The 25,557-nt window shown below is 50.5% G+C and overlaps 1 protein-coding gene across 1 annotated transcript in view; it reads right to left on the minus strand.

Annotated features, from left to right (window-relative positions):
- The window catches only part of LRP1B (LDL receptor related protein 1B), a 389,846-nt gene that overhangs the window by 51,646 nt on the left and 312,643 nt on the right, over positions 1-25,557 (minus strand). The window contains 13 exon segments of the mRNA XM_029072223.2: positions 109-350; positions 1,611-1,730; positions 4,431-4,565; positions 6,285-6,422; positions 6,729-6,854; positions 7,743-7,865; positions 8,953-9,085; positions 9,634-9,740; positions 12,268-12,397; positions 14,914-15,020; positions 17,101-17,217; positions 23,357-23,476; positions 25,348-25,467. Of these exon segments, the coding sequence (XP_028928056.2) occupies positions 109-350; positions 1,611-1,730; positions 4,431-4,565; positions 6,285-6,422; positions 6,729-6,854; positions 7,743-7,865; positions 8,953-9,085; positions 9,634-9,740; positions 12,268-12,397; positions 14,914-15,020; positions 17,101-17,217; positions 23,357-23,476; positions 25,348-25,467 (1,718 nt within the window).

Below are 25,557 nucleotides of genomic sequence, written 5' to 3' on the forward strand. Positions count from 1 at the left end.
CTATGGGGGACAGAACCGTTTTATACTGATTCTGATTAGTGTGTGTGTGTGTGTGTGTGTGAGAGAGAGAGAGAGAGAGAGAGGTGAGGGGAAGCGCATTTTACTTACGATCAAACCACTGGCTGTCCGTCCGCTATCTCCACCGGGGAGCCTTTTGTAGAAAATCCCTCCTGGGTTAAACTGAGTACTCCAAATAATCATATCCCTTGGATAATACACATCCATCCCTGTTATCCTTGAATTATGTTCAATATGAGAAATTTGGTGATGATCGCCACTGTAGTTGAATGGATATATAAAACCCAGGATATCAGTGTCATTAGCAATGTAGAGAACTTGATCTTCAGAGCCTGGAGATTATTATAACGAAATACAAAAATAAAGTCAATTTCAACGAATGTCAAAGCAATCACTGTTCATTTTTTTCAATGACTTTATACTCTCATGCTGACATGGCACCTTGGCAAGCTGCCAGGCCATTTTAGGATCTTTTAGATTTAGGACCCCCAACCCCAGGAGACTCCAGGGGCTTTTAGTGGCCTTCCCCTACTAAGCCCCCATTTCCTTTTCTCCCACTCCCTTCTGCGGCGTCCGAGCACTTGTATCTGCACCCTTTATACCCACCTCCCTCAACCCCACAGCACTCACGAGCAAATTGGCTATTTATTTATTCATTTATTTATTTATATTCATGTTTGTCTCCCTCGCTAGACTGTAATCTCATTGTACAAAAGGGCACTCATTAATCGGTAGAGAAATCACATGGACTTTAGGAATACAACTAAAAGTCCACAGCTCAAAATGCTCTTTGCCAAAGAAGGCACTTCATCCAAATGCTCCCACATTGAAGTTTAACTCAAAATGTCAGCGGTGCAACCGTGACACTTTATTAATCAATCAATAATATTGATTGAGAGCTTCCATCTTTTTAATGGCATTGTGTCATATGTGCCAGGCACTGTACTAAGCACTGGGGTAAAGTCAAGCTAATCAGGTCAGACAGTTCATGTCCCACATGGAGCTCACAGTCTTAATCCTCATTTTTCAGAGGACGTAATTGAGGCACAGAACGAGAGGTGACTTGCCCAAGGTCACGTAGCAGACTAGTGGTGGAACCAGGATTAGAACCCACGTCCTTCTGATTCCCAGGCCCGTACTTTATCCACTAGGCCACACTGTGTTGAGAGCACCGGAAGCAGCATGGCTCAGTGGAAAGATCACGGGCTTTGGAGTCAGGGCTCATGAGTTCGAATCCCAGCTCTGCCACTTGTCAGCTGTGTGACTGTGGGCAAGTCACTTAACTTCTCTGTGCCTCAGTTCCCTCATCTGTAAAATGGGGATTAAGACTGTGAGCCCCACGTGGGACAACCTGATTCCCCTGTGTCTACCCCAGCGCTTAGAACAGTGCTCGGCACATAGTAAGCGCTTAACAAATACCAACATTATTATTATTATTATTATTATTATTAAGCGCTTGAGAGAATCCAATACAACAGAGTTGATAGACCCAGTCCCTGCCCACAATGAGCTTACAGTCTAGAGGGGAAGACAGACATTAATACAAACAATTCATAATATGTAACATTTTTTATAACTTTTGTAACCTTTACCTTTGGCTCTGCAGGTGTGATTTTGCTCCTGGTAATTTTGGTCACACACACATTTGTAGGACCCTTTGACATTAACACACTGATGGGAACAGGTTCCAAACACCAAGCACTCATCGATGTCTGGAAAACAAAACGTCTCACAATAACATCTTTAGGCGCCCGGGTGGAAATGTCCTCATGGCTTTTCAGACCCCAGAGCTCAGCACAGAGAGCAAATCTTCTTTTCCTCCGACTCGACATCCACACTCTGCTCATCAGAATGACCACCGGCCCACCCTATTCGCTGATGGGGGTTGCCCTGGACAAAACAGAGTTGGAGCAGAGCCACCGAGATGAGAGGTGTGAAGACGTTTCTGGATGGGGACAGACAGTAAAGATGGTGGCCTTTCAGTGTGGAAAGGAGGTGGCGGGGAGGAGGTGGGACTGAAGCATGGAGGGGGTGGACAAGGCAATCACGGGAGGCTCTCCACCAAATCCCACCCCCACAGGATGAGGGGGTCAAACGGTGTGGGACAGGGATAGGTTTGAAGCAAATAAAAGGAAACATTTCTTGGTCCAGTGAGAGATATAGCTACCCTGAATGCTGGGCAGCCAAAAATTCTGGGAGGTTCAAAGGGAGGTCTGGATCAATTCATGGAGAGGGGGTGGTGATGGGGAGTACCACTGTGGGAACAGTGTGAGATGGTACAGCCTTAAGCACTGGGCTGGACTTCCTGCAGGGCAACCATCATCTGGTCCTCCTAGAGCCCCTTTGCCATGGTCAGAGACAGAACCTGGCTGGCAGTGAGATAGGTGACCCAGCAATGGAGATACAGATTAACTTATGCCCTTGGTCCCAGCTGCCCCGGCCTCCTCTCTCTTCCACTCTACCTTGCCTGGTAACCCTCTGACCCAAGTCTACATGAGCAGAAGAAAACAGAGGCCTGAGTATCACATGAGTTGGCAGGGAGGGTTTGAAGAGTTTTCCCAAAACGGCTAGATAAGTGGGGTCAAAGGACTTCCCGTGGCAGCTACTGCTTCTCCTGTGGCTCAGCCTGATCCCATCCCTCCCTCTTCCACCATTTCCCTTCTCCTCCATTCTGAGAATGACAACAAGAACCCAGGAAGCAGCTTTGAGAAAGCTTGGCCCTGAAAGGTTCCTGGGTCCCAGGGCTGGGTCCCAGGCTGCCCCAGCAGTTTCCAAAATTGTGTACAAAGTTAATAACCTTCGCCTCACGGGGCCACCTGGAAACTGCCTCTATCTTTCCCACCTCTTCTTCGAACCTTGGCCGTCTCCGGGCCCCTCTCGGAGGGCTTGAAGTGCCCTCCCCATTTCACTGGGGCATCAGGAGCTGGGATTGGTGGGGGATGGGGACAAATCAGTCAAATCTGTCCTGCTCCTGATCACATGAGGGTTGGGCAGAGATCCTACCCTCGCCTTCCCACACTGAACTTCCCCCAAGAGAAGCAGCATGGCTCAGTGGAAAGAGCATGGGCTTTGGAGTCGGAGTTCATGGGTTCGAATCCCGGCTCGGCCACTTGTCAGCTGTGTGACTTTGGGCAAGTCACTTAACTTCTCTGTGCCTCAGTTACCTCATCTGTAAAATGGGGAGTAAGACTGTGAGCCCACGTGGGACAAGCTGATTCCCCTGTGTCTACCCCAGCGCTTAGAACAGTGCTTGGCACATAGTAAGCGCTTAACAAATACCAACATTATTATTATTATTACTGAACACCATCAGTGGTATTTATTGAGTGCTTACAGGGTGCAGAGCGCCGTACTACCCTACGCTTTGGTTCTGAAGCACCGCAACCAATTTAAATACGAATTTCCCACCCAGACTAAGACTTTACTAGCTCTTTCAGGGGATGAAACGGCCGTGGCAAATTCCTTTCACCAGATGGTAAATTTCAAAGAATGTAATTGGAAATGGAGAAACTTTTCAGTGTAGCATTCTCTGCAGAACCACACCAAGTCCAGGAAGAAGAAATATTTCCAAAATCTCATTAAGGTGTATATTCCACCCAGAGACAGCTAGCAAGACAATGGATATTCGCAAATTAAGTCTGGCTGGGTTTCTAAAGCTTGCTTGTATGCCTTGTCTTCTACCCAGTCTAACTTCTCTTCTTCCTCATTTTAAACAGAAGAGAAATGTTACCCGTAGAAAAAAGGTGGCTGCTAGCTACTCTCTTTTGTCAAAACATAAGGATACTTATGTTCCTCGTTCTCCGATTTAGGTTGCTGGAACATTTTGTAGGTTTCTCAAAAAGCACTGAGTTGTGATGATTCATGTTTTGCCCAGTCGTTTCACACGGAAGGCATTTCCATATCAATTGGTTTCCTGGCCTCCAAGCTCAGGAGACTCATCAAGGCAAGAAGGAGGTGGATAAAGATCATTTTAGATTCCTTCTCTGACTGAGAAACGTGATTATTAATTTTCAGAAGTTTGGCCCGAGTCACCAGGCCAAAACACAGCCACTCAAGATGTTTCAAAAGTCAGGGTAGTCTTGCAAAATGTTACAATTCCAGAGGGCCGAGTAAAGAACCTAACAGCTCACTAATGAGTCTAATATTTCCTAGGATAGCCATGTCTTAATTTGCATTTCAAAACCAGAACCATAAAGGAACATCCTGAAATTTCTACAGGTCTGACTGTGCCAGACCAAGGGCTTAGGCAGGGAAAGGTTACAGCTGCCGAGGGCAATCACTGTTAATAATGCCACCCTCCCCTCCTACAGAAGGGGCTTGGGGAAATGGATTCTCTGGGGCCATCGTGGAGTGCGGCAGCAGAGGGAATCTTTCTAGATTTATGGGCAAGCTGTTTTAGAAATATACTGTACCTTCGCACTGTCTGTTTGTCATGTTTCTCTGAAATCCAGGCTTGCAATGACAGAAAACAGATGTTTTGGTTTGATTACAATATGCACCATCTCCACATGGGTTCACATTATCTTCACAGGCATAGGCAGTGGGAACTAGGAATGAAAAAATTTCCCAAAAACTAATATCATTCTAATTTGAAAATCAGTCACATCTTTCCCCCCAACAAAGTTAGTCTTTCAGGAAGCCCGAGGTCAGTTCTCTCCCATCCTAACCGAAGCGTGCTGTGGCATCTGGGGACAAAGCTCGAGCCGAGCTGGGAATCGGTGTTCAACTCACACACCGCTGTCATCACGGGGGGCCCACCGGGCACCCCGGGCAAGCCGGCAGCTTTATCACCCACCCGCAATCACTGCTGGGCCACCTCTGGGGTAAGGTCGCAGGGGATGAGGGGCTGAACACACCACTAGCAGCAGATCTCAAAAATTAGGTCGTTGGCCTGCACGGAAGCCCTGGGGAGAAACGACCATCCTGGACTGGCCCGTGTGCTCAACTGGGGAGAAATGAAAGGAACCAGAAATACGGCACTGTAGAGCATATTTCTGCAGCTCCACAGTCACTTCTGCTTCAGCACCGGCACTGTATTGCCCAAGGGCCTCGAGCGGTGGGAAAACCGTGATCCAGCAACCACTGATTGACAGGAATGAACAGGTAATCGGCGGGGTGGTACAAAGACCCCAATCAACCGATCGGTCCACCACCGATAGCTGTGGCTACACGGTCTCACGCTGTTGCTTGGCCGCCACTGGTAGAACGTTTTAGACTCTCGCCACGCACTGTCATTTTACTCTGTTAAACAGGGTGAAGTCGGCAAAACCGGGAGAAGCAGAGAGTCCTAGTGGCACCATGCAGCGAGGTGGAGGCCGAGGCTGGGGGGATCCGGCGGCTTTCCGCCTAGCCTGATGCCACATGCTCTGCACATCCGCTTCCTCCTGTGCCCACAGGAAGGCTGGAAGACTGGGCCCCAAACCTTCCGCTTTGTTCTACCCAACCCTGCAATGGACAAAGGTACTAGAGCAGAAATGACTGCAGTGGCCACAAGAAGGCTATGGACAAGCAGGTCTCACTAGAGCAGAAAATGCAGGGAGGGAGACCCTCCTCAGGGCCCACACCCTCCTGGACAGCTGACCACTGCTTCGTGCCTGGCATGAAGGGATGGATGAAAGCTGGTGGGGAGGGGGAGGGGTGGTGGCAAGGACAGAGGATGGGAGAGGGTCTGGGGGTCACTGTCACAGCTAAGCCGGCTTGGGGGTGTCCCTTTCCACTGCTCCAGTCAGGAATATTCCCTGGCCCAGTGGAGGCTCAGGGAGACAGCGAGAATTGCCACCAGCCCAGAGGAGTCAGAGCCCTTCCTTCCATTGCATCCTGTCCCATGGACACCTAGAGATGAAGGGTGCTCTCTTCCCCAACTTTTCCCAAACTCTCTGTGGTCTCATCCCCCCGACAACAACCCTGTGATGGGTGGAGGGGGCCAAGGCAGGTATTGTCATCCTCATTTTACGGATGAGAAAACGGAGGCCCAGAGAGGGTGTGTGACTTGCACAAGGTCATGCGGTTGGCCAGGGGCAGAGCTGGGGCTCCCATCCCCATGCTCTTTCCTCCAGGCCATGTATCATTCCAGCAGTGACTTCTAGAGCAGCCCGGCCACTGCAGACAGAGCGAGCACACAGAAACAAGGCTCGGTTCTGCATGGGAGAGGCGAGGATCTTCCACGGTTCAACCATGGGTCCGTCTCGCAAGCGGCCGGAGAGATCCCCGCTTCCCCGGGCCCTCCTCCCTCTCAGCCAGGGATGAGGTTGGTGAGACCAACTCACTTGTCCTGCAGGCCCGTTCGTCAGAGCCGTCTGCGCAATCTTCAAAGCGGTCACACTGCAGCTCCACGGGGAGGCAGGCCCCATCACCACACGTGAACTCGTCCTTCGTACACGGCCGTACTCTCCGCACCAACTGGTCTGCGAGAGAGGAGGGGGATGGCGTCGGTGGTCTCTGCCCCGCCCGCCAGGGGCACAGGGGGCGACCAGGTGACACCTGCCTTTGTCATGCCAAGGGGCTTCAGGCAGGCAGTGGTTATGGGTCATTCCCTCAGTGAGATGTGGGGCAAGAGGCCTCGCAGTACCGTCGAATGACTCTCATGATCCTCTGAGCCTTCGCCTCCAGTAGTGTCACCCAGCCTGAACTAGTTTCTCTGGGGCCCCATCTGAAATCCCATCCCACGGTACCGTGATGATCTTTATCATCACGCAGCCGCAGCCACCTACCCCCGCAAAGGTCTTCATCCGAGTTATCTCCGCAGTCGTCTACCTCGTTGCACAGCTGCTCCGGGCTCAGGCATACGCGGCCGTGACGGCAGCGGTGGGGCCGGGCGGGGGGGCACAGAAACCGTGCTGCAGAAGAGGAAGAGCAGAGAGGTCTTCACGGGCCCCGCCAGACCGCGAGGGGCCCCGCTCTCTCTCGTCTGCCTGCCTCCGCCATCTCTCGCGCCGCCACCAGCGGAGGCAACAGTCTGGACCAGAACTACCTATGCTGACTTTGGCTGTTCTGGCTCTCTGTGAGCATTTGGGCGGCAACGTACAGGCTAGAGAGGGTTCAGTGGGTGCTCATCTTAGGCCGCACTGCATACTGGGACTCCACATGACCTAGAGTTCCAGGGGATGGGATTCCCTCTTTGATCCTGAGCCTCCTCTCCAAAACTTGGGGGGGCCTGGAGAAAGATGGGGAAGGTGTGGCAGCATTTTGGTTTTCAACTCCAGCTTGTGGCCCACCCCATCCAGAATTTGAATAGAGATCACTGGGGCTCAATCTCTGCCCTGGTTTGGAATACCTCCGCCTGTTTCCTTTAGGATCCAGCTCACCGTGTCTGGGGCCAAGGGACCCGGTGGCCTCGGAAGGCCAGAGGACCACCCTCCTCTCTTTCCGTCTCCCCACACCAGGCTCACTGGCCAAGACTCCATCACTGATGGCTCTGAGGGATGCCGGCTGTCCGCTCAGGGCTCCCACTCCCTGAGGATGGGGGTGGACTAAGGACCCGGTACCTGCTCTGCTCACAGAATTCCCAACCAAAATCTCCCGAACTCCCCACCATCTTGAGCCAACGGTTTGGTCATCTCAACAGCGATGTGCCCCTGAGACTCAGCTGGAAGGATGGGGAGGAAGAGGAGGGGAAGTTAAGGAAGAGGAGAAGGAGGAGGAAGAGGATGAAGAAGAGGCAGTAGCCTCCCCATTTCAACACATCCCGCAAGAGGACCCTGCCCCAGAAAGATCAGATACCGTACCACACATCGCAGGGGCTTCGTCAGAGTTATCTCCGCAGTCGTCTTCCCCGTCACATACCCAGGAGCGTAGTTTGCAGAGGGAATTATTACAAAGAAACTCATCTGCTCGACATATGTCTCCACCTTTAATAGAGATAAGAGAGGCACCCTCATCTTGGGGTCCCACCATTTCCTGTGGATTTTGGTTTTGGATGATCTTTTTTGACTTTCCTCATTCACTCGGTTTCTTGCACAGGAGAGAACAATAAATCGATTCTAGTATTTACTGAACCCCTACTGTGTCCCAGGCACTGTACTGGGTGCTTGGGAATGGAGCTTTTGCCTTGGAGGAGGTTTTGAACCAATAGCAACTATAGCACCTTAAGCCTGCCATAAGAAACTTACCTAGATTTTTAGAGACACAACAGAAAAAGAACTGAGGAGAACCTGAGAAGGCAGAGTAGCGGCAGCATTTATTGAACACCTTTTGGTGCACAACACTTGGCTAAACTCTCAAGGGGAAGCCAAGATCAGCCTGTGGATAACCGTATAGAGAGAACACCTGAGGATTTCCAATAGGAATAAAAGAATCTATCATCGATCTTAGCTTGTTAACTCCTTTAGGGCAGGGGCTCCATATCTCTAACAAAGGTTGACTGGTCCGTGGTGTCCAGCACATTGATCTGCCCCCCGTGATGTTGATAATTGATAATGAGAATTGATATCGATAATGAGAATTCTCATCACTGACTGGATCCATGGTCCACTGACCCAGGGTCAACAGTACGTAGCCAAAACAGTGCTCTACACTTAGTCAGTGCTTAGGACAATGTTCAGCACCCAGGAGGTGTCCAGTGTAGCTCTCTGCACACTGTCGGTGCCCAGTACAGTGCTCTATACAGTAGAGGCCTAGTTCAGTGTTCAGCTTTCAGCTGGCACCCAGAACATCCTTCGGCACCCAGTAGGCAGGCAGGACAGTGCTCTGCAGACCGCAGGTGCCCAGCAGAGTGCTCTGCACAGAATAAGTGCTCAGTACACTTTGTTGAGGGTGAGGCCGAGCCAGCTGTTAAGGCTGTTGAAGGGTTACTGAAGCATGCACCCCTTCTGTCTGCCTGAGCTGTCGAGCTATCCCCCTGATGCCTACACCTGAGGAAAGAAACACATCAAAATGGAGACCCCCCCGCCCTCCGGCCTGAGGTACAGGCTCGCTCCCCCACCCAACACCACTCACCCCTGGCACAGTTTCCTTCGTCACTGCCGTCCACACAGTCCTGGACCCCGTCACAGAGCCAGCGGACAGGGATGCAGCCGGCCTGGTTTCTGCACCCAAACTGGTCTTCTCTGCACTCCGCCACACAGCCTACCTGTTGGACAAGGGGTTAACCCTGGGTTGCCTCCCGGAGGAGAGCTTCCCCATCTCCCTCCAGGGACCCCGTTGGCCTGTCCTCGGCCACCAGCGGGCTCCGCGCGAGTCAGGGAGGGGCCAACTCGGCACGTGGGCTCCCAATTTGTGTGGCAACAGGCTGTGGGGCAGTACCCTGGTGCTTGTCACTGAACCTTCACCAGGGGCCCAGTCCTGTGCTGAGCACTGTGCAGGGGAGATACAAAGCTAGCAGATCAGATTGGTCCCTGATAGTCTGAGACGGAGGGAGAGGATACCTAACTTGTCCTCAGCTTCCTCGCTGAGACCCAGAGCGGTTAAGTGATTTGCCCGGGATCACGCAGCGGGTCGATGGTAGAGATAGGACTCGGACCTGGGCCTCCTGATTCCCAGCCCCAAGTGCTACCCATCAGACCGTGCTGGCTCGCTACCCACTCTGCTGCTGTGACGGGTGGAACTGCAGCCTTCTCTCCCTCTCCGAGGTGAGGGCCTGGACAGGGGTAAGCGTGGGTGGGAGCCTGCGCCATTTACCTCATCTGAACCGTCGACACAGTCAGCGTCTCCATTGCACCTCAGGGAGGCTGGGATGCAGGCTCCCCCGGCACAGACGTATTCGCTGGAAGAGCAGGTCGGAGAGGCTGGACAGGGAGGGAAACACACCCATTGCCCGTGGACTCACCCCACCCGCCCCACCACCCGTCCGGTGAGCCGGACCGGTCCCAGCTGCCCGTGCTCTCAATGGCCCTGGGGACATTCAGGGTCTGGGGACAATCAAGCTCAGCTACAGGAAGAGCCCAAGCCCCTTAAGGGCGAAGACCTCCATAAACCTCAAGCCATCGCAGTATAGTCCCTGTCACTTCCCTTCCAACATCAATCAATGTTTAGTACTAAAAACTCATTTCAGAGGCACTTTAAAAAGAAATGACAACGTAATTGAAATATAATAATGGGCTTATTAAGATTTCAACAGAGGAATTCAGCTCCCGGGTCTCAGACAGGCTGCCCCGATCTATTGCTTTTGTGTTGGAAATTTAGGAGTTGAGTATGCCATACTTTGGAAAGAGAGAGTTGGCGTTAAAAAGCAATTGAAAGAAATATTGGACTGGGAAAGGGGAATAGGAAGGTTTCCAGAGGGAGGTAGGGAGGCTGCCCTATCACATCAACACACTTCCAAGACCACAATGGGTCCCTGTTTAACTCTGAAAACCGGCAGGAGGGCTAATGACCTCAAGGTGAATGCTACCCTGGTTATTTTCCCAACATGTGCAATCCAACTCTAGGCCTGCTGGTAGGAACCCTCCTCTTTCCTTCTCAGTCCAATCAATCATACTTATTGAGCATTTACTGTGTGCAGAGTACTGTACTAAGTGTTTGGGAGAGTACAATATGACAGGATTGGTAGATGCATTCCCTGACCACAGTGAGTTTATGGTCTAGAGTGGGAGACAGACATTAATGCAAACTAATAAACTATGGATACGGACATAATTGCGGTGGGACTAAGGGAGGGGTGAATAAAGGGAGCGAATCCAATTTCTCTCACTGTTTCCCTTCCTCTTCTTTCTCCACCTCCACCCTAGATAGTCAAGTGTTTCCTGGATTTGAAGTCTCTAGGGCCCTGGCCTAACCCCTGTGCTCAGTCCTGGGAAAGATGCAGGATAATCATATCCAACTTCTTCCTCTGTCTTAAGCAGGGAGCATCTCTGATGGTCCTCTGCACTTCCTGGCTCCAGCCCCTCTCCCACCCCTCCTGGGAGTTGCTCAATTACTTGGCGGCAGAACCCACGGCACCTGTCCCTTGTGCCCTGGTGGATTGCCCATCTGCACCCTTGATGCCCTGTCCCTAGAGGTGCCCCGGCCTCTCCTGGTCCTCCCCTGGGGATCCTATGCAGGGTGAGGACTTAAGACTATGGGAGATCCCTAAAATTACTGGGAACCAGTGGTGACGTCTTGGGAAAATGGTGATCTGATGCATGGAGATATTATTGAGATGTAAGCTGCTCAGCATCAGTGAACTAGCCATAGATCTATGCATTACTTGTGGGAATGAGAATACCACCCCATTTTTATATAATAATTAGCCCTAAAAGATCCACTGCATATTCTTGTTCCCAGGAACAAGAAATCTTCCCCATGGTTTTAAAATACCCAGCTTTGGACAAGAACCTCCACTGGTTGCCCATCCACCTCTTCATCAAACAGAAACTCCTCACCATCTGTTTTTAAAGCACTCAATCATCTTACCGCCTCACTACTGGCTACTCCCCCAGTACAAGCGAGTCCACATGCATCACACCTGTAATGCCAGGCTACTCACTGTACCTCGATCTCGTCTATCTTGCTGCCATCCTCTCGTCCACATCCTGCCTCTGGCCTGGAACAGCCTTCCTCTTCATATCTAACAGAAGGTCACCCTATCCACCTTCAAAGTCTTAATAGAGGCACATCTCCTCCAACAGACGTTCCCCGACTAGGCCCTCATTTCCTCTTCTCCCACTCCCTTCCGCATCACCCTCTGCATTATTCTTTATTTACCCCTCCCTCGTCCCCACAGCACTTATCTACATATCCATAATTACTTATTTATAATAATGTCTGTCTCCCCTTCTAGAATGTAAGCCCATTGTGGACAGAGAATGTGTCTACAAACTCTGTTATATCATATTCTCCCAAGTGCCTCGTAGAGTGACCTTGCCACAGTAAGCCCTCAAAAAATACGACTGATTGGACAGACTCCCAGCACTAATAATAATATGGTAATAATAAAAATAATAAAATTATGGTATTTGTCTACTGCTTAGTACGTGCCGAGCATTATATTAAGCACTGGGGGAAGACACACAGCCCCTGTCCCACACAGTGCTCACAGTCTAAGAGGGAGGGGGAACACACATTGATTCCCCATTTTACAAATGGGGAACTGAGACTGAGAGAACTTAAGTGACTTGCCCAAGGTCACACAGCAGGCAGTGGTAGAGCTAGGATTAGAACCCAGGTCCTCTGAATCCCAGGCCTGTCGGCTTTCCCCTAGGCAATGCGGCTTCTCACTATTCTATTTGGAGAAATCTTCCTCACGATGTGACTTTTGCTCCTGCTAGGCAGGCCCAGCTGAGCAGCAGTGCTCACACACTCCCTCTGGTCGCCTCCACCTGTTCCCTCCATTACCTGGTTCACACGCTTTCTCATCATCGCCAAACTTGCAGTCTTCGTGCCCATCGCACCGCCACCGGAGCGAGATGCACTGCCCGCTGGCACACTGGAACTGGTCCTTAGTGCACCCCGCCACACAGTCTCTCTGTAGACACACAAACGGGCCCAGCCTGTCTGCTCCCTTTCCAGACAAAGCGCTGACCCTGGGCCACATGTGCCCTGCCATGGGAAGAGTCACTCGTGGAGGTCCTGTCTGAGCCAGGCCCCGGGTCACCAGCCCAGCAGGTGCCCTACCACCCCACCCAGCTGCAGTGACCACCACCATGCCCAGATAGATCGACTGGACATTTGCTGCAGCAGAGCAGTGTACTGGACACCCAGGGCCACATGGTAGAAGTGAGGCAGAGAAGGGAGGCAGTATGGCCTAATGGCGAGACCATGGATCTGTGAGTGGGGAGATTGCCCCGGCTTGCTGGGGGTCCGTGGGTAAGCCACTTAACCTCGCTGGGCCTGTTTTTCTCTCTGAAAATAATCTGACCTTTCACTCTGGCCTCGCCAAACTTAATGGGACAACACTAACCCTTCACGCCAACTTCAGTGAATGATGCTTTCACAGTACAGGATGATTCCACTGTAAAGAGTCTATTCTAACTTCAAAGGAGCACATTTTCCTTTTGGCAGAGAATGTGCCAATATCAGCGATGGCTATGTCTTCCATGGGACCACTGGGACACTTGGAAGAACTAAATGCTGGTTGACCTCCAGGACACTTATGGTCAGGGACCATCTGACACCCCTGACTGTCACCTCTCTATCATTGACTATCCCCCAGTGACCCCAGCAAGACCATCCCAAACCTCTGACTCTCCCCTCTCCTTCCCTGATTCATTTTCCAGTGACCCAGCACGGACCCAGCACGGACCATCCGACACCCTCTCCTTTCCATCCCTGTCTCTCCCCCAGTGACCCAACACAAACCATCCAACCCCCTGACTCTCCCCCAGTGATCCAGCATAGTCTATCCAACACCCCTAACAACTGTCACTTCACCCTCCCTTATTGATCTTATTGACTGAGTGATCAGGAGAGATCCCTCAGGCCTGGGTGTATGTTTCCATGGCCCTTGAATCACCACCCAGCCCTGTTCAGGAGTTCAAGCAGGGATTTGAACTGTAATGGCAAAACTCTCTTCCAGCACTCCAGGAAGCCACACTTCATCTTGCTTCCTAAAACAGAGCTGTCTTGCACCTGGGGTGATGGGACAGAATGCCTTTTTTTCCATTTTCATTTTCACTCAAGCCTCTTCTGCGAGGACCTGCAGCAGGGATGTAGCTGTTACTGGGAGGGGCAACATCTCTGAGGAGTCTTCCCTGGAGCACTAAACAAAGCTGACAGCTCAGTAGCAGGTCTTTGTAGCTGACGGTTGCAGGAATCAGTGTAAACTGGGAAGTAGAAATTGCTTTCAGGGTTTGGTGGGGATCTGGGTGGATTTCTGCAAAAGACTTGGGATAAACCACAAGAGCCATATCTTGAAGAAAGGTGATTAGTACTGTCAGTTTCTTTAATTTCCACAGACTGTTTCTATAGAGACACGTTGGTCATGAGATTCCAGGCCATCCTAGATCCCTCAATAAGACCATCAGTGACATCACTCCCAGCTCAACTCCATGGTCCATCCAAACAAGACTCCTCTTTTCTGGGGCACTGGGACACTTGGAGGACCCCTGCCCTCATGCTAAGGGATGGAAGATCTGACACCCTTGACTCCCATCTCCATCCTTGAATCTCCCCCAGTGACTCAGGATGGACCATCCAACACCCCTGATCCCCCCACCCCAGTGACCCCACACAGGACACCCAACACCTCTGACTTCGCACTTCATCCCTGACGCTCCCTCATTCATTCATTCATTCAATTGTATTTATTGAGCACTTACTGTGTGCAGAGCACTGTACTAAGTGCTTGAGAGAGTACAATACAACAATAAACAGACACATTCACTTCCCACAATGAGTTTACAGCCCTCATTTACCCAGCATGAACCATTCCCCTCCCTTGACTCTCTCCTCTCCATCCCTGACTCTCTCCCAGTGACCCAGCAGAGAACATCCAACACCCCTGACTCTTTTCTCTCTTTTCTTCTAGGGACCCAGAATGAACCCTTTGTCTGGTTCTACCCAAACTCCTCTAGACCCACCTGAGTATTGGGGGGCTTCAATTGGCTCAGATGGTCAAGTAATTGGCAGCACTTATAAGAGTCCAGCAGGAAGCACCCCCATTTTGCAATGAGGAAACCGTGGTTAAGCGGCTTGCTGTAAGGTCATCCGGGAGGCCAGAACTGGGATTAGAACCCGGATCTCCTAAGCACAGATCTGTGTTCTGTCCCTCAAGCCCTACTGCCTCCCCCATCAGCCCAGCACAGGGCGGGTCCAGGGTCCTGGCCCTGTTCTGTTTCCGGGAGAAGGCATCCTCCCTACCAGTGGCAGATAGAGGCCGCCGCTCTGCTTGCTGGAGCCTTTCAGGTCTCTACGGGGCCATAACTGAATGGGGATGGTGGGACTGAGGCCCAGGGGGGACCTGCCGAGGGTGGGGGTGGAGGATGGGGCTCAGATGACCTCTCTCCCAGTGTTCTGTGGTGCAAATACCGTGCTGGCACCCACCTCATCTGAGCCATCGGCACAGTCGTAGTCTCCATCACACCAGAACTTCGACGCCACGCAGTCCCCATTGGCACATAGGAAGTCTTTGATCATGCAGGTCTGGGGTTCTGGGGGGGAAAGTGCAGGCTGTTAATGCCACGACCACGGATGTGGCTTTGGCCCCGAGGGGCACCAGCTCATTCCAAGCCCTTCTCTGGAGAAAAGCCCATAGTGCCAACCCCACCAACTCCGGGGGCTTCTCACCATCTTGTCAAAAGCTAGTGTCCAGGGGGCAGAACAGGAGGAATGTGCACACAGACCCAAACACAGCAACTGGCCTGCTACTTTACAGGGATAAAGTCAGTCAGTCAGTCATATTTATTGAGTGCTTACAGTGTGCACAGCACTGTAGTAAGTACTTGGGAGAGAACAATATAACATTAATCAGACACAATCCCTGCCCACTATGAGCTTACAGTGTAATAGGGGGAGATAGACATTATTGATCCATTCATTAATGCAAAGCACTGTACTATGTGTTGGGGAGAGTACAATATAACAACAAAAAGACACATTCCCCGCCCACAACGAGCTCACAGTCTAGAGGGGGAGACAGACATTGATATAAATAAATTACAGATATACACATATGTGCTGTGCTGTGGGGATGTGAGGGAGGTGAATGAAGTGAGCAAATCACGGCGATGCAGAAGGGAGGGGGAGATGAGAGGAAGGCTTAGTAAGGGAAGGCTTCTTGGAGGAGATGTGTCTTCAACAAGACTTTGAAGTGGGGGAGAGCAATTATTCTGTCTGATATGAGGAGGGAGGGCATTCCAGGTCAGAGGAAGGATGTGGGCAGGAGGTTGGCGGTGAGATAGACGAGATGGAGGTACAGTGAGAAGGTTAGTAAAGGTTAGCATACAAAGCTAGCACTGGGTGGCAAATCCTGAAAATCTGTGCACTGCACAGCAGAACCATGTCATCCCCACTAGGCATTGAAAGGCCAGGATCCAGAATGGAAGAGTTAGTCCAGCCTGCAGGGATCTCCCGCCCTCTGATCTGGTCAGCGCCTGAGGGTCATCTGGGCCCCGCCGCCTCCATGCTTTCTAATGAGACACATTTAAACCACCAGGTCCCCTGCCCACTCATTACCGTCACTGGGGACACCCCAAACAGAGCCAGAGAGCAGCGTTTGGCCTTGTGGAAAGATCACGGGCCTGGGAGTCAGAGGACCTGGGTTCTAATCCCAGCTTTGCCATATGACTGCTGTATAACCTTGGACAAGTCACTTTAAACTATGAGCCCCATCTGGGACATGGACAGTGTTCAACTTGATGTCCTATATCTACCCCAGCACTTAGTACAATGCCTGGCACAGAGTAAGAGCTTAATAAATACTATAAAAAAAGAGAGACAGAGAGATGATAGGCTGCATCTTCTTCAAGAGGCCTTCCCCAATTAAGACTTCTTTTCCCCAGTTCACGCTCCCTTCTTTGTTGTCTATTGGTTTGGATCTGTGATCTTTGGACATTTGATATTTGCTCCACTCCCAACCCCACAGTACTTATGGACATATTTTAAAATTATATATTACAAATCACTAATTTATTCATATTAATGTCTGTCTTCACCTCTAGACTGTAAACTTGTTATGGGCAGGGAACGTGTCTGCTAATTTTGTTGATTGTACTCTCCCAAGTGATCAGTACAGTGCTCTTCATATTTTAAGTGTTTAAAAAATACCACTGATTGATTGATAGGCTGAGAGAGTGGACAGAGAGCTAGAGAGATTGAGACAGAGACTCAGAGCAAGAGACCCAGAGGAAGACTGAGAGAGAAAGAGAGGGTGAGAGAGCAATAGAGACAGACTTAGAGAGAGAGACCGAGATGGAGAAAGACTCAGAGAGACAGTGAGTCAGCAAGACAGAGATAGAAAGACTGAGATAGAGAGAGGGCTTAGGAGAGAGGCAGGGTGACCCTGAGATAGAGACAAGCAAACTCAGAGAAGAAAAATGCAGCAGAGATAGACGCAATTACCTACCCTCCTTCAGGGTCCAGAGCTCAGATTTGGGGTTCTGAACCACACCCCCAACCCCATCACCGGGTGTGACCCGAAGGACGGGAAGGGGGAGGGGGGGAGGCGTGGAGGGAGTCACATGTCTGCCCAGCTGGAGTTTCTTTCCCCATGCCCGGGCTGAGACTACTCACTGCAGCTCTCCTCGTCGGATGCGTCTCCGCAGTCGTTCTGCCCGTCGCAGCGCCAGTGGTCGGGGATGCAGTTGCTGTTCTGGCACTGGAACTCATGGGGGCCACAAGTCTTCTTCCCTGTGGAGGCGGGGGGACAGAGACATGGCCGCAGATGGCACCAATGACCTTAGTGACTGCGTGGGTGATCCAGGCGGCTGGAGCTTTCACTTCTGGCCCAACCTGGCCCACTTCCTGTGAACTCTTCCAGAGTTCTCCCCAATGAGACCGGCTCTGCCCTAAGGCCCTTGGCTGCCAAGTTAGGGCTGGGCATTCGAGCTGCTAACCGAGCCATTTTAAAAAACTCTAAGAGTCTAGTGAAGCACTGAGGTGAACCTCAGTACTTATCCCACATGGAACTCACAATCTAACCCTAACCCCAAGTATGGATCAGGCCCAGAGAAGTCAGGTGACTTGCACAAGGTCATGCAGCAGCAGGTCCATGACAAGGTGGGATTGGAATATAAGTCTCCCGAGTCCCAGCCCCACACTCCTTCCCTGGAGCCTAAAACCTCCCCCATGGGTCTGTGATTTCTGACAAGCCCAATGCCCGAGGTGATATGGGCTGACTCCTTGAGGGAGCCCTCTGCCCCACCAGAGGAGAGGGGCTTGGATGGCCATTGTAGTTTTAGTTCTGGGTCCCTTGAGAGATCTGTGCTGGACTCATCCTCCAGAGCCCTTGCCCCGCTGCCCCCATGGCCCCCTCATTATCTGGGTGGGGACCCTCTGGCTCAGGGAAGCTTGGGTGGGTCATCTGTGGAGCAAGCCCATGGTGCTTGGGTACCCACCAGGTGCGGGGTGACCCTTGGAATGCTGACACCAATTCTAGGGTTCTGTGAAACGGCCTGAAACGTGGGAATGCCTGGAGCTCAATCTCAATCTGTGAATTAAATATGACTTTATCTTCGGCAACGGGATGCAATTTGACCCTGTCCTCATGGGGGTCATACAAAATAAATTGATATGAAGGAGATGTGTGTGATCATATCTAATTTACAGCTGAGTGGGACCTTATCTCAGGCACAGCAGCTCTCGAAAACATAATCTTGTTCACTTACTCTTCGAGAAACCAGAGCACAGTGTTGACTGGCCCCTTCTACTTATGGGGAAATTGGGGTTAGGACCTCCAGTAGCTTAGTCAGATGGTGACCTCTTTGGGGTTTCGGGCTGAGCCTGCCAGGGGGTGGGGTCTAAAACATATTGACCAGTGAGTGAGGGGTCCCCACAGCACTTTAAAGCCAAGATGGGCCTTTTTTTTTTTTAAAAAAAAAAAAAGACATAACCCTTGCTTTTCTATCAAGGAACTTTTCTGAAGGAATGCTATTGGTTTGGCTGTGTCTCTGATGGCCTTATGGGAGTTATCCAGTAAAGGAAGGGGCAGTAGGACATTCAGATCAAAGCCTGAAACTGATCTGAAGTCATAGCATTCACTAAGCACTTATTATGTCCTGAGCACTGGGGTGTATGCAAGGTTATCAGATAGGGCTCAGTTCCCGTCCCACCTTGGGGCTCATAATCTCTCTTATTCCCATTTTATAGGTGAGGAAACTGAGGCCCAGGTGGTTGACTGACTTGTATAAAGTCAGGCAGCTGGTCAGGGACAGAGCTCCCTTGCGATTCTGTTCTCTGTCTTCTAGGCCCCGTCACCTCTCAACCAATCAATCAGTGGAATTGATTAAGCAGTCACTGTGGGCAGCGTGCTTGAACACTGCACTAAGCACTAGACTGTATACTGAGCACTAAGTAGTAAGCACTAAGCCTCTCCTCAAAGTGGAATTTCCATAATTTACTCTTGTTCACCAAAGCAACCAAATCTAGGACGATACCTTGGCCTAGTGGCATGGGCCTGGAAGTCGAAGGACCTGCATTCTAATCCTGACTTTGCCAATTATTTTCTGTGTAACCTAGGGCAAATCATTTAACTTCTCTGTGCCTCAGTTTCCTCAACTGTGATATGGGGATTAAATAGCAGTTCCCTCTCCTACTTAGACTGTGAGCCCCATGTGGGACAGTGACTGTGTCCCATTTAATTAACACGTACCTACCTCAGAGTTTAGAACAGAGTTTGACACTTAGTAAGCACTTAATAGCATTTTTTTTAAAGAGCTGAAAGCTGCTGGGGTCCCAAGCTGCTGTACTACCCAGAGGAAGTATGCAAAATCAGGTAAAATAACTACTCCAAAGCCTTCTCTCTTCAAAGCCCCATTTGGTACCTCACTTAGACATCCATCAGTCAATCATATTTATTGAGCACTTACCATGTGCAGAGCATGGTACTAAGTGCTTGGGAGAGGAAAAAAGAACAGTAAACAGACACTTTCCATGAGCTTACATTCTAGAAGGGGCAACAGACATTGATATAAACAAATAAATGACAGGTATGAACAAAAGAGCTATGGGGCTGGGGGGGGGGGATGAATAAAGGGAACAAGTCAGGGCGAGGCAGAAAGGAGTGGGAAAAGAGAAAAGGAGGGCTTAGTCAGGGAAGGCCTCTTGGAGGAGGCGTGCCTTCAGTAAGGCTTTGAAGGGGTGGAAGAGTCACTGTCTGTAGGATACGAGAAGAAAGGGCATTCCAGGCCGCAGGCAGGATGTGGGTGAGAAGTTGGTGGTGAGAGAGACAAGACTGAGGTACGGTGAGAAGGTTAGCGTTAGAGGAGCGAAGTGACTTTAGACGTCAGCTGGTCTACCTGTGTAATAGATTAGACCTCTTTTCTTGGCCGGGGACTCGGCCGGGCATCGATTCTCAGATCCTGCTCGCTGTACGTATCTGTTTGCTTGGCCCAATTCCAGAGTGCCTTCAAAAATCTCCTAATGGCCACTTCCCTGCTCGAGATCTTTATTTGTCTTTAATAAACTGCCTGGCTCCTCCACTCCGCTGCCTCTGCTTGAGTAATCATCTTTTTTCCCGAAGAGCAAGGCTGGGAAGGCAACTCCAAACCACAGCCCCTAACTTGAATTTAATATTCGTTTTCAAATACAAGTGTCAATAAAATTCACATTCTGATACAGCGATGGTCCTCGTACACAGAGGGAAGCATCTAAATGGCTAAGAGTGACCCGTGGGAGGAGGGACGTTGGGGAACCGATGGGGGGCTTGTTGACCCCTGAAGATGAGCAGCCGCCATGAAGGACACCTCTCTGGGTCTGGGGCCTAGTTATGGGGAGACTCACATCCCTGGCGGGGACTGCTCTCTCCATGGCTTGGGACCACTGACTGAGGATCTGCTGGCCTCACTGGAAGCACCAATGAATGTTGTAGCCTTGAGGGTGCTTAGCTGCCCAGAGGAGTGGGCCCCGGGTCTGACGGTCAAGAACTGTCACTTAGCACAAGCCTGTTGTGCGCACACACCCTCCCCTGCCCCCTACAGCCACCCTGAACAGCAGAATGCCTCCAGTTTCTAAAATTATCTGATGAGAAGTCCTGCTACGATGCTCTTAATACAAAAGGTGTTCAGTGCAGTGTCCTGCATACAGCAGGCACCCACTACAGTACCTAGGGAGAGCTGACCAATTGTGACACAGGTGGATTTGGTATCATTGATGGAACAGTGCAACTGGCTCAGAAAGACTTCCCAGCCTCTTGTCTCTCCCTTTTCCAAACAGTCATATTTATTAAACTCTTACTGAGTGCGGAGCACTGGGATAAGGACTTGGAAACCCATTTTGTACTCTTAATATTAATAATAATTATTATTATTATGGCATTTGTTAAGCATTTACTATGTGCAAGGCACTGTTCTAAGTGCTGGGGTAGATACAAGGTAATCAGGTTGGACACAGTCGCTGTCCCACATGGGGCTCACAGTCTTAATCCCCATTTTACAGATGAGGAAACTGAGGCATGGGGCAGTGAAGTGACTTGCCAAAGGTCACACAGCAGAAGAGTGACGGAGCTGGGATTAGAACCCACGTCCTCTGACTTCCAAGCCCGTGCTCTTGCCAGTAGGTCATGCTCCCGGGATAATTTTTCTAAAAAACTCCTCAGTTTACATCTCTCCCACTCCTCAAGAACCTCCAATGGTTGCCCATCTACATCTACATCAAACAGAAACTCTTTAGCAATGGCTTTAAAGTTTTCGATCACCTTTCCCCCTCCTATGTTACTTTGCTGATTTCCTACTACAACCCATACCACACATTTCGCTCCTCCTGCTTACTGCACCTGTCTTCTCTCTCTCGCCACTGACTCCTTTGTCCACATCCACCCTCTGGCCAGGAATTCCCTCTCCCTTCATCTTAGAATCCTATCCCCGAGGAAATCCTCGGAGCTTCCCTTCTTCAAAGCCTTTCTGAATTCCCACTTCCCCCCCAAGTCTTCCCGGATTTATGTTTCTGCTCCAAGGTCACATCCTTCTCCCAGCTCTCATCCCAGTAGTTTCACACCCCTCAGCACTTCTGCCTGAATAACTTTCCGTTGGTTGGTGATGTCCCAACTTAAGCACTTAAGCACTTCTTCCTATTTGTAAATTATTCTGGGTCCATCTGTTTGGTTAGATGAAAAACTTAAGTGTGGTCAGGGACTGTGGCTTATTCCTTTCTTTTTATTTTAAATGGTACTTGTTGAGTGCTTACTATGCTCCGACACTCTACTAAGCACTGGGGTAGATACAAGATAATCAGATTGGACACAGTCCCTGTCCCACATGAGGGTTACTGTCTAAATAGGAGGGAGGAGGATTTAATCCCTATTTTACAGACGAGGGAAGTGAGGCACATATAAGTTAAGTGGTTTGGCCAAAGTCACACAGCATGCAAGTGGTAGAGCGATGCCCTGTGCTTCCCCTCTTCGCTGTACCCATGCCCTGTTCCTGCACCTAATGCCCTGCACCCACTCCCCAGGCTTGCACCCACTTCCCATGCCCAGCTTCCAAAGAAATGGTTTGGAAGAGAGCTTTTTCAAGCTTTCCCTTGGGCACAGGCTGAACTAAAGTTTTTTGTTTTCTTTCCAAAATTCATAAATATTTTTCCCGGGCCGGTCGATTTTCACTGTCCCATTTTAAACGTAAATTGCACGATGGTCTCACACCAGAATTAAGCAAATATGAACAACAAATGGGTGTTGAAAAGGCCAAGCTAATAAAACTGCTCCATTAAAAATCGGTGGAGGAGAGGAAGGGAGCAGACGGAGGGCGAGGGGGAGAAGAGAAGACGGGGCAGAAAAAAGGAGAAAAGAGGGACCTGGAGGGGGAGGGATTTGGAGAGGCAGACAGACTTGGAAAAATTGTGAGATAGAGGAAGACAGAGACGTTTCCTCCAAGTAAGTGAATGATTTACCAATTAATGTCAAATGTTTGAATGAAAGTGACACATTGGACAGCTATAAATATTAGAAACGACATTTTTATCGAAAAATAATTTCAGAATGCTAATCCAAAGAACATCTGTCAAGGGGGCCGTGCGGCATCCAGGCTTTAAATAGTCTCAGGAGTGGGTACTGAATACCCTTTGTTAAGTGAGCCTCCCTCCCAGGATGGAACAGTTCTGACTTAACCTGCAGGAGAGCATTACCTATGATGACAAAACCCCTCAAATGGTGAAAACAGAATCAAAAGAGAGTATCCGCTTTTGGGTTAAAGCCACTGTCCTGCTGGGAAAGTTTAAATGACAGACGATCACTGACATATGAGCCTCTGAGACTCCTTTTTCCTGGGGATTCAGAGGTCAGTCAACACATCTAGCAATAGGAAATTGGAAAATGGAAAAGTGGTGGGTGGAATAACAGTGTTCGGTGCAGGGTAGGTGCCTAATACAGGGCTCTGCACCCAGAAGGTGCCCAGCACAGTGATCTGCACATAGTAGGCACCTGGTACAGCGTTCTACACAGAATAGGTACCCAGTACTGTGCTCAGGCTCCCTGACCCAGAGCTCTGATGCCCTGAGGGAAGCCTGGAAGGTCCCCACTCTCACTCCTTACCTCCCTTCCTCTCTCACTCACTCTCTCTTGGTCCCTTCCTCTCTCACTTTCTCTCTCGCTCCATCCTTCCTCCATTACTCTCTGGCTACATCCCTCCCTTTCTCACTCACTCTCACTTGGTCTCTCACTCTCCTTCCCTCCTATTTACTCTCCTTCCCTCCCCCACTCTCTCCCTCCCTGCCTCTCCTGCTTTTTCCCTCTCCCTCCTTTCGTCCCTCCCTCGCACCCTCTCCGATTTCTTCAGTGAGTGCAGTTGGCCTAGTGTGGTGCTTGCTCCCTCTCTCCCTCCCCCGCTCCCTCACTCACCACAGTTGGCCTCATCGGACCCGTCGGCACAGTCCAGGTCCTCATCACACACCCACAGCCTGGAGATGCAGTGCTTCGTGGTCTGGCACTGGAAGTGGTCAGGGGAGCAGCTATTTTCCGCTTGAAAGAAAAACAGCCACGGATAAATTTGCTTTCACTGTGAGGCTGAAGCATTTCCTCTCCTAAGCCAGCCAACCATGACAATGCCCACGGCCACTTAAGGCCAGCACTTATGGACCTAACATTGGCTCTGTACACTCTGAGCACTTGATGTCCTCCCACCTCAGCCCCAACAGCACCTATATCCACGGTCATAATTTATCATAATAATAATGATGGCATTATTAGTAAGCACTTACTATGTGCTATGCCCTGTTCTAAGCACTGGGGTAGATACAAGGAAATCAGGTTTTCCCAAGTGGGGCTCACAGTCTTAATCCTCATGTTACAGAGGAGGTAACTGAGGCATCAAGAAGTGAAGTGACTTGCCAAAGTCACATAGCTGACAAGTGGCAGAGCTGGGATTAGAACCCACAACCTCTGACTCCCAAGCCCATGCTCTTTCCACTAAGGTACGTTGCCTCCCTAATGTGTGTCATTAGAAAAATATTGTCTAATTAGAGAAAACTGTCTAATGTTTGTCTCCACCTCTAGACCGTAAGCTTCTTGGGGGCAGGAATCATGTCTACCAACTTTGTTGTACCGTTCTCTCCCAAGCACTTAGTACAGCGTTCTGCACACAGCAAGCGCTCAGTAAATACCACCGTGATAGCTGGACACACCCCGTTCCTAAGCACTGGCTTAGATCCATGTCCCCTTCTTCTTCTTCCCATTGGTAAATTATTGCAGGGTCTGCTTCCCTGCTAAACTGTAAGCTTCTTGAGGGTAGGGATTATGGCTCTTTCCTCTATTGTACTCTCCCAAGCCCTTAGTACAGTGCTTTGAAAATAGCAGGCACTCAATAAACACCACCGCTTGATTGGTTGATTGATAATAAGCAATTGGAAGCCCGCAGATCCCACTGTTTTTTTTTCTGGGTGTATAGAACCCCCTCAACCAACCAATCAATCAATAGTGTTAATTTAGGGTCTCTTGTGTGCAGAGAGCACTGTACTACATGCTTGGGATCCTTGCCATCAAGGATCATACTGAATAGCAGGGGAGATAGACATTGAATTAATTGCAGATAGGAGGCAGAAGGAAAAGGAGACGTGTAAATGAGTTAATGCCTAAGATAGGAGGTGTAAGATATGGGAGGAAGTGCGATTGGGTTATGAATGCACTAGTAATTAGTACAGGAGGGCTGAACAGCTAATAAGAAAAAATGTTGCATTTGTTAAGCACTGACTATGTACCAAGCACTGGATTAAGTGCTGGGGTAGATACACGATAATCGGGTCAGACAATCTAAAAGGGGAGGGAGAACAGATACTGGATCCCCACTTTAGAGCAGAGGAAACTGAGGCACACAGAAACTAAGTGATGTGCCCAAGGTCACACAGCAGGCAGATGGCGAAGCCGGGATTAGAACCCGAGCTCCCCGTTGGGAGACACAGGGTGGGGAGAGGAGAGATGGATCGGGGAATGATTCCTGGGGGAAATCTTGACGGGCAGCAATAAAGAAACCCCGGAGTTTTTCCCGCTGAGGTCTGGTTCCCAGCTGCCAACCATTCTCCCATCAGCCAGGTAGTGGTTCGACTTCTCCCCGTACTGTTCCTCCTACAGTTACCTAACTCCCCTCCCAGCGGGTAGAGGTCCAGCAGGGTTCTGGCTGCCCCTTAGGGCTGTCTTCCCTGTAGCGGCCCTGCTCCTCCATGCCCGGGTCAGAGGTGGGTGAGCTGGTGGGGGTCCAAGGAATCTGGTTGTACCTCGGGGCTATCACTCCCCGCAGCCACCCTGCTCCCTTGTGCCCGGGTCAGAGGGTGGTGAGTGGGTGGATGAGCGGTCAGGGGTCCAGCGGGCTCCTGGCCGCCCCTTGGGGCTGGACTCACGGCAATCCCTCTCGTCCTCGTCGTCACCGCAGTCCTCGTGCCCGTTGCAGCGGAGGTTCCAGGGGATGCATTTCTGGCTCTTGGAGCACTTGAACTGGCCGGACAGGCAGACGTGGGTGTCTGAAAGAGGCAAGGTGGCTGGTGTGAATCCCGGCCTGGATCGCTTGGCCCTGACACCCGCAGCATATCCATGCCCCAGTGGGTTGGTGG

Source organism: Ornithorhynchus anatinus, chromosome 9, assembly GCF_004115215.2.
Source record: "Ornithorhynchus anatinus isolate Pmale09 chromosome 9, mOrnAna1.pri.v4, whole genome shotgun sequence".
Classification (NCBI taxonomy): Eukaryota; Metazoa; Chordata; class Mammalia; order Monotremata; family Ornithorhynchidae; genus Ornithorhynchus; species Ornithorhynchus anatinus.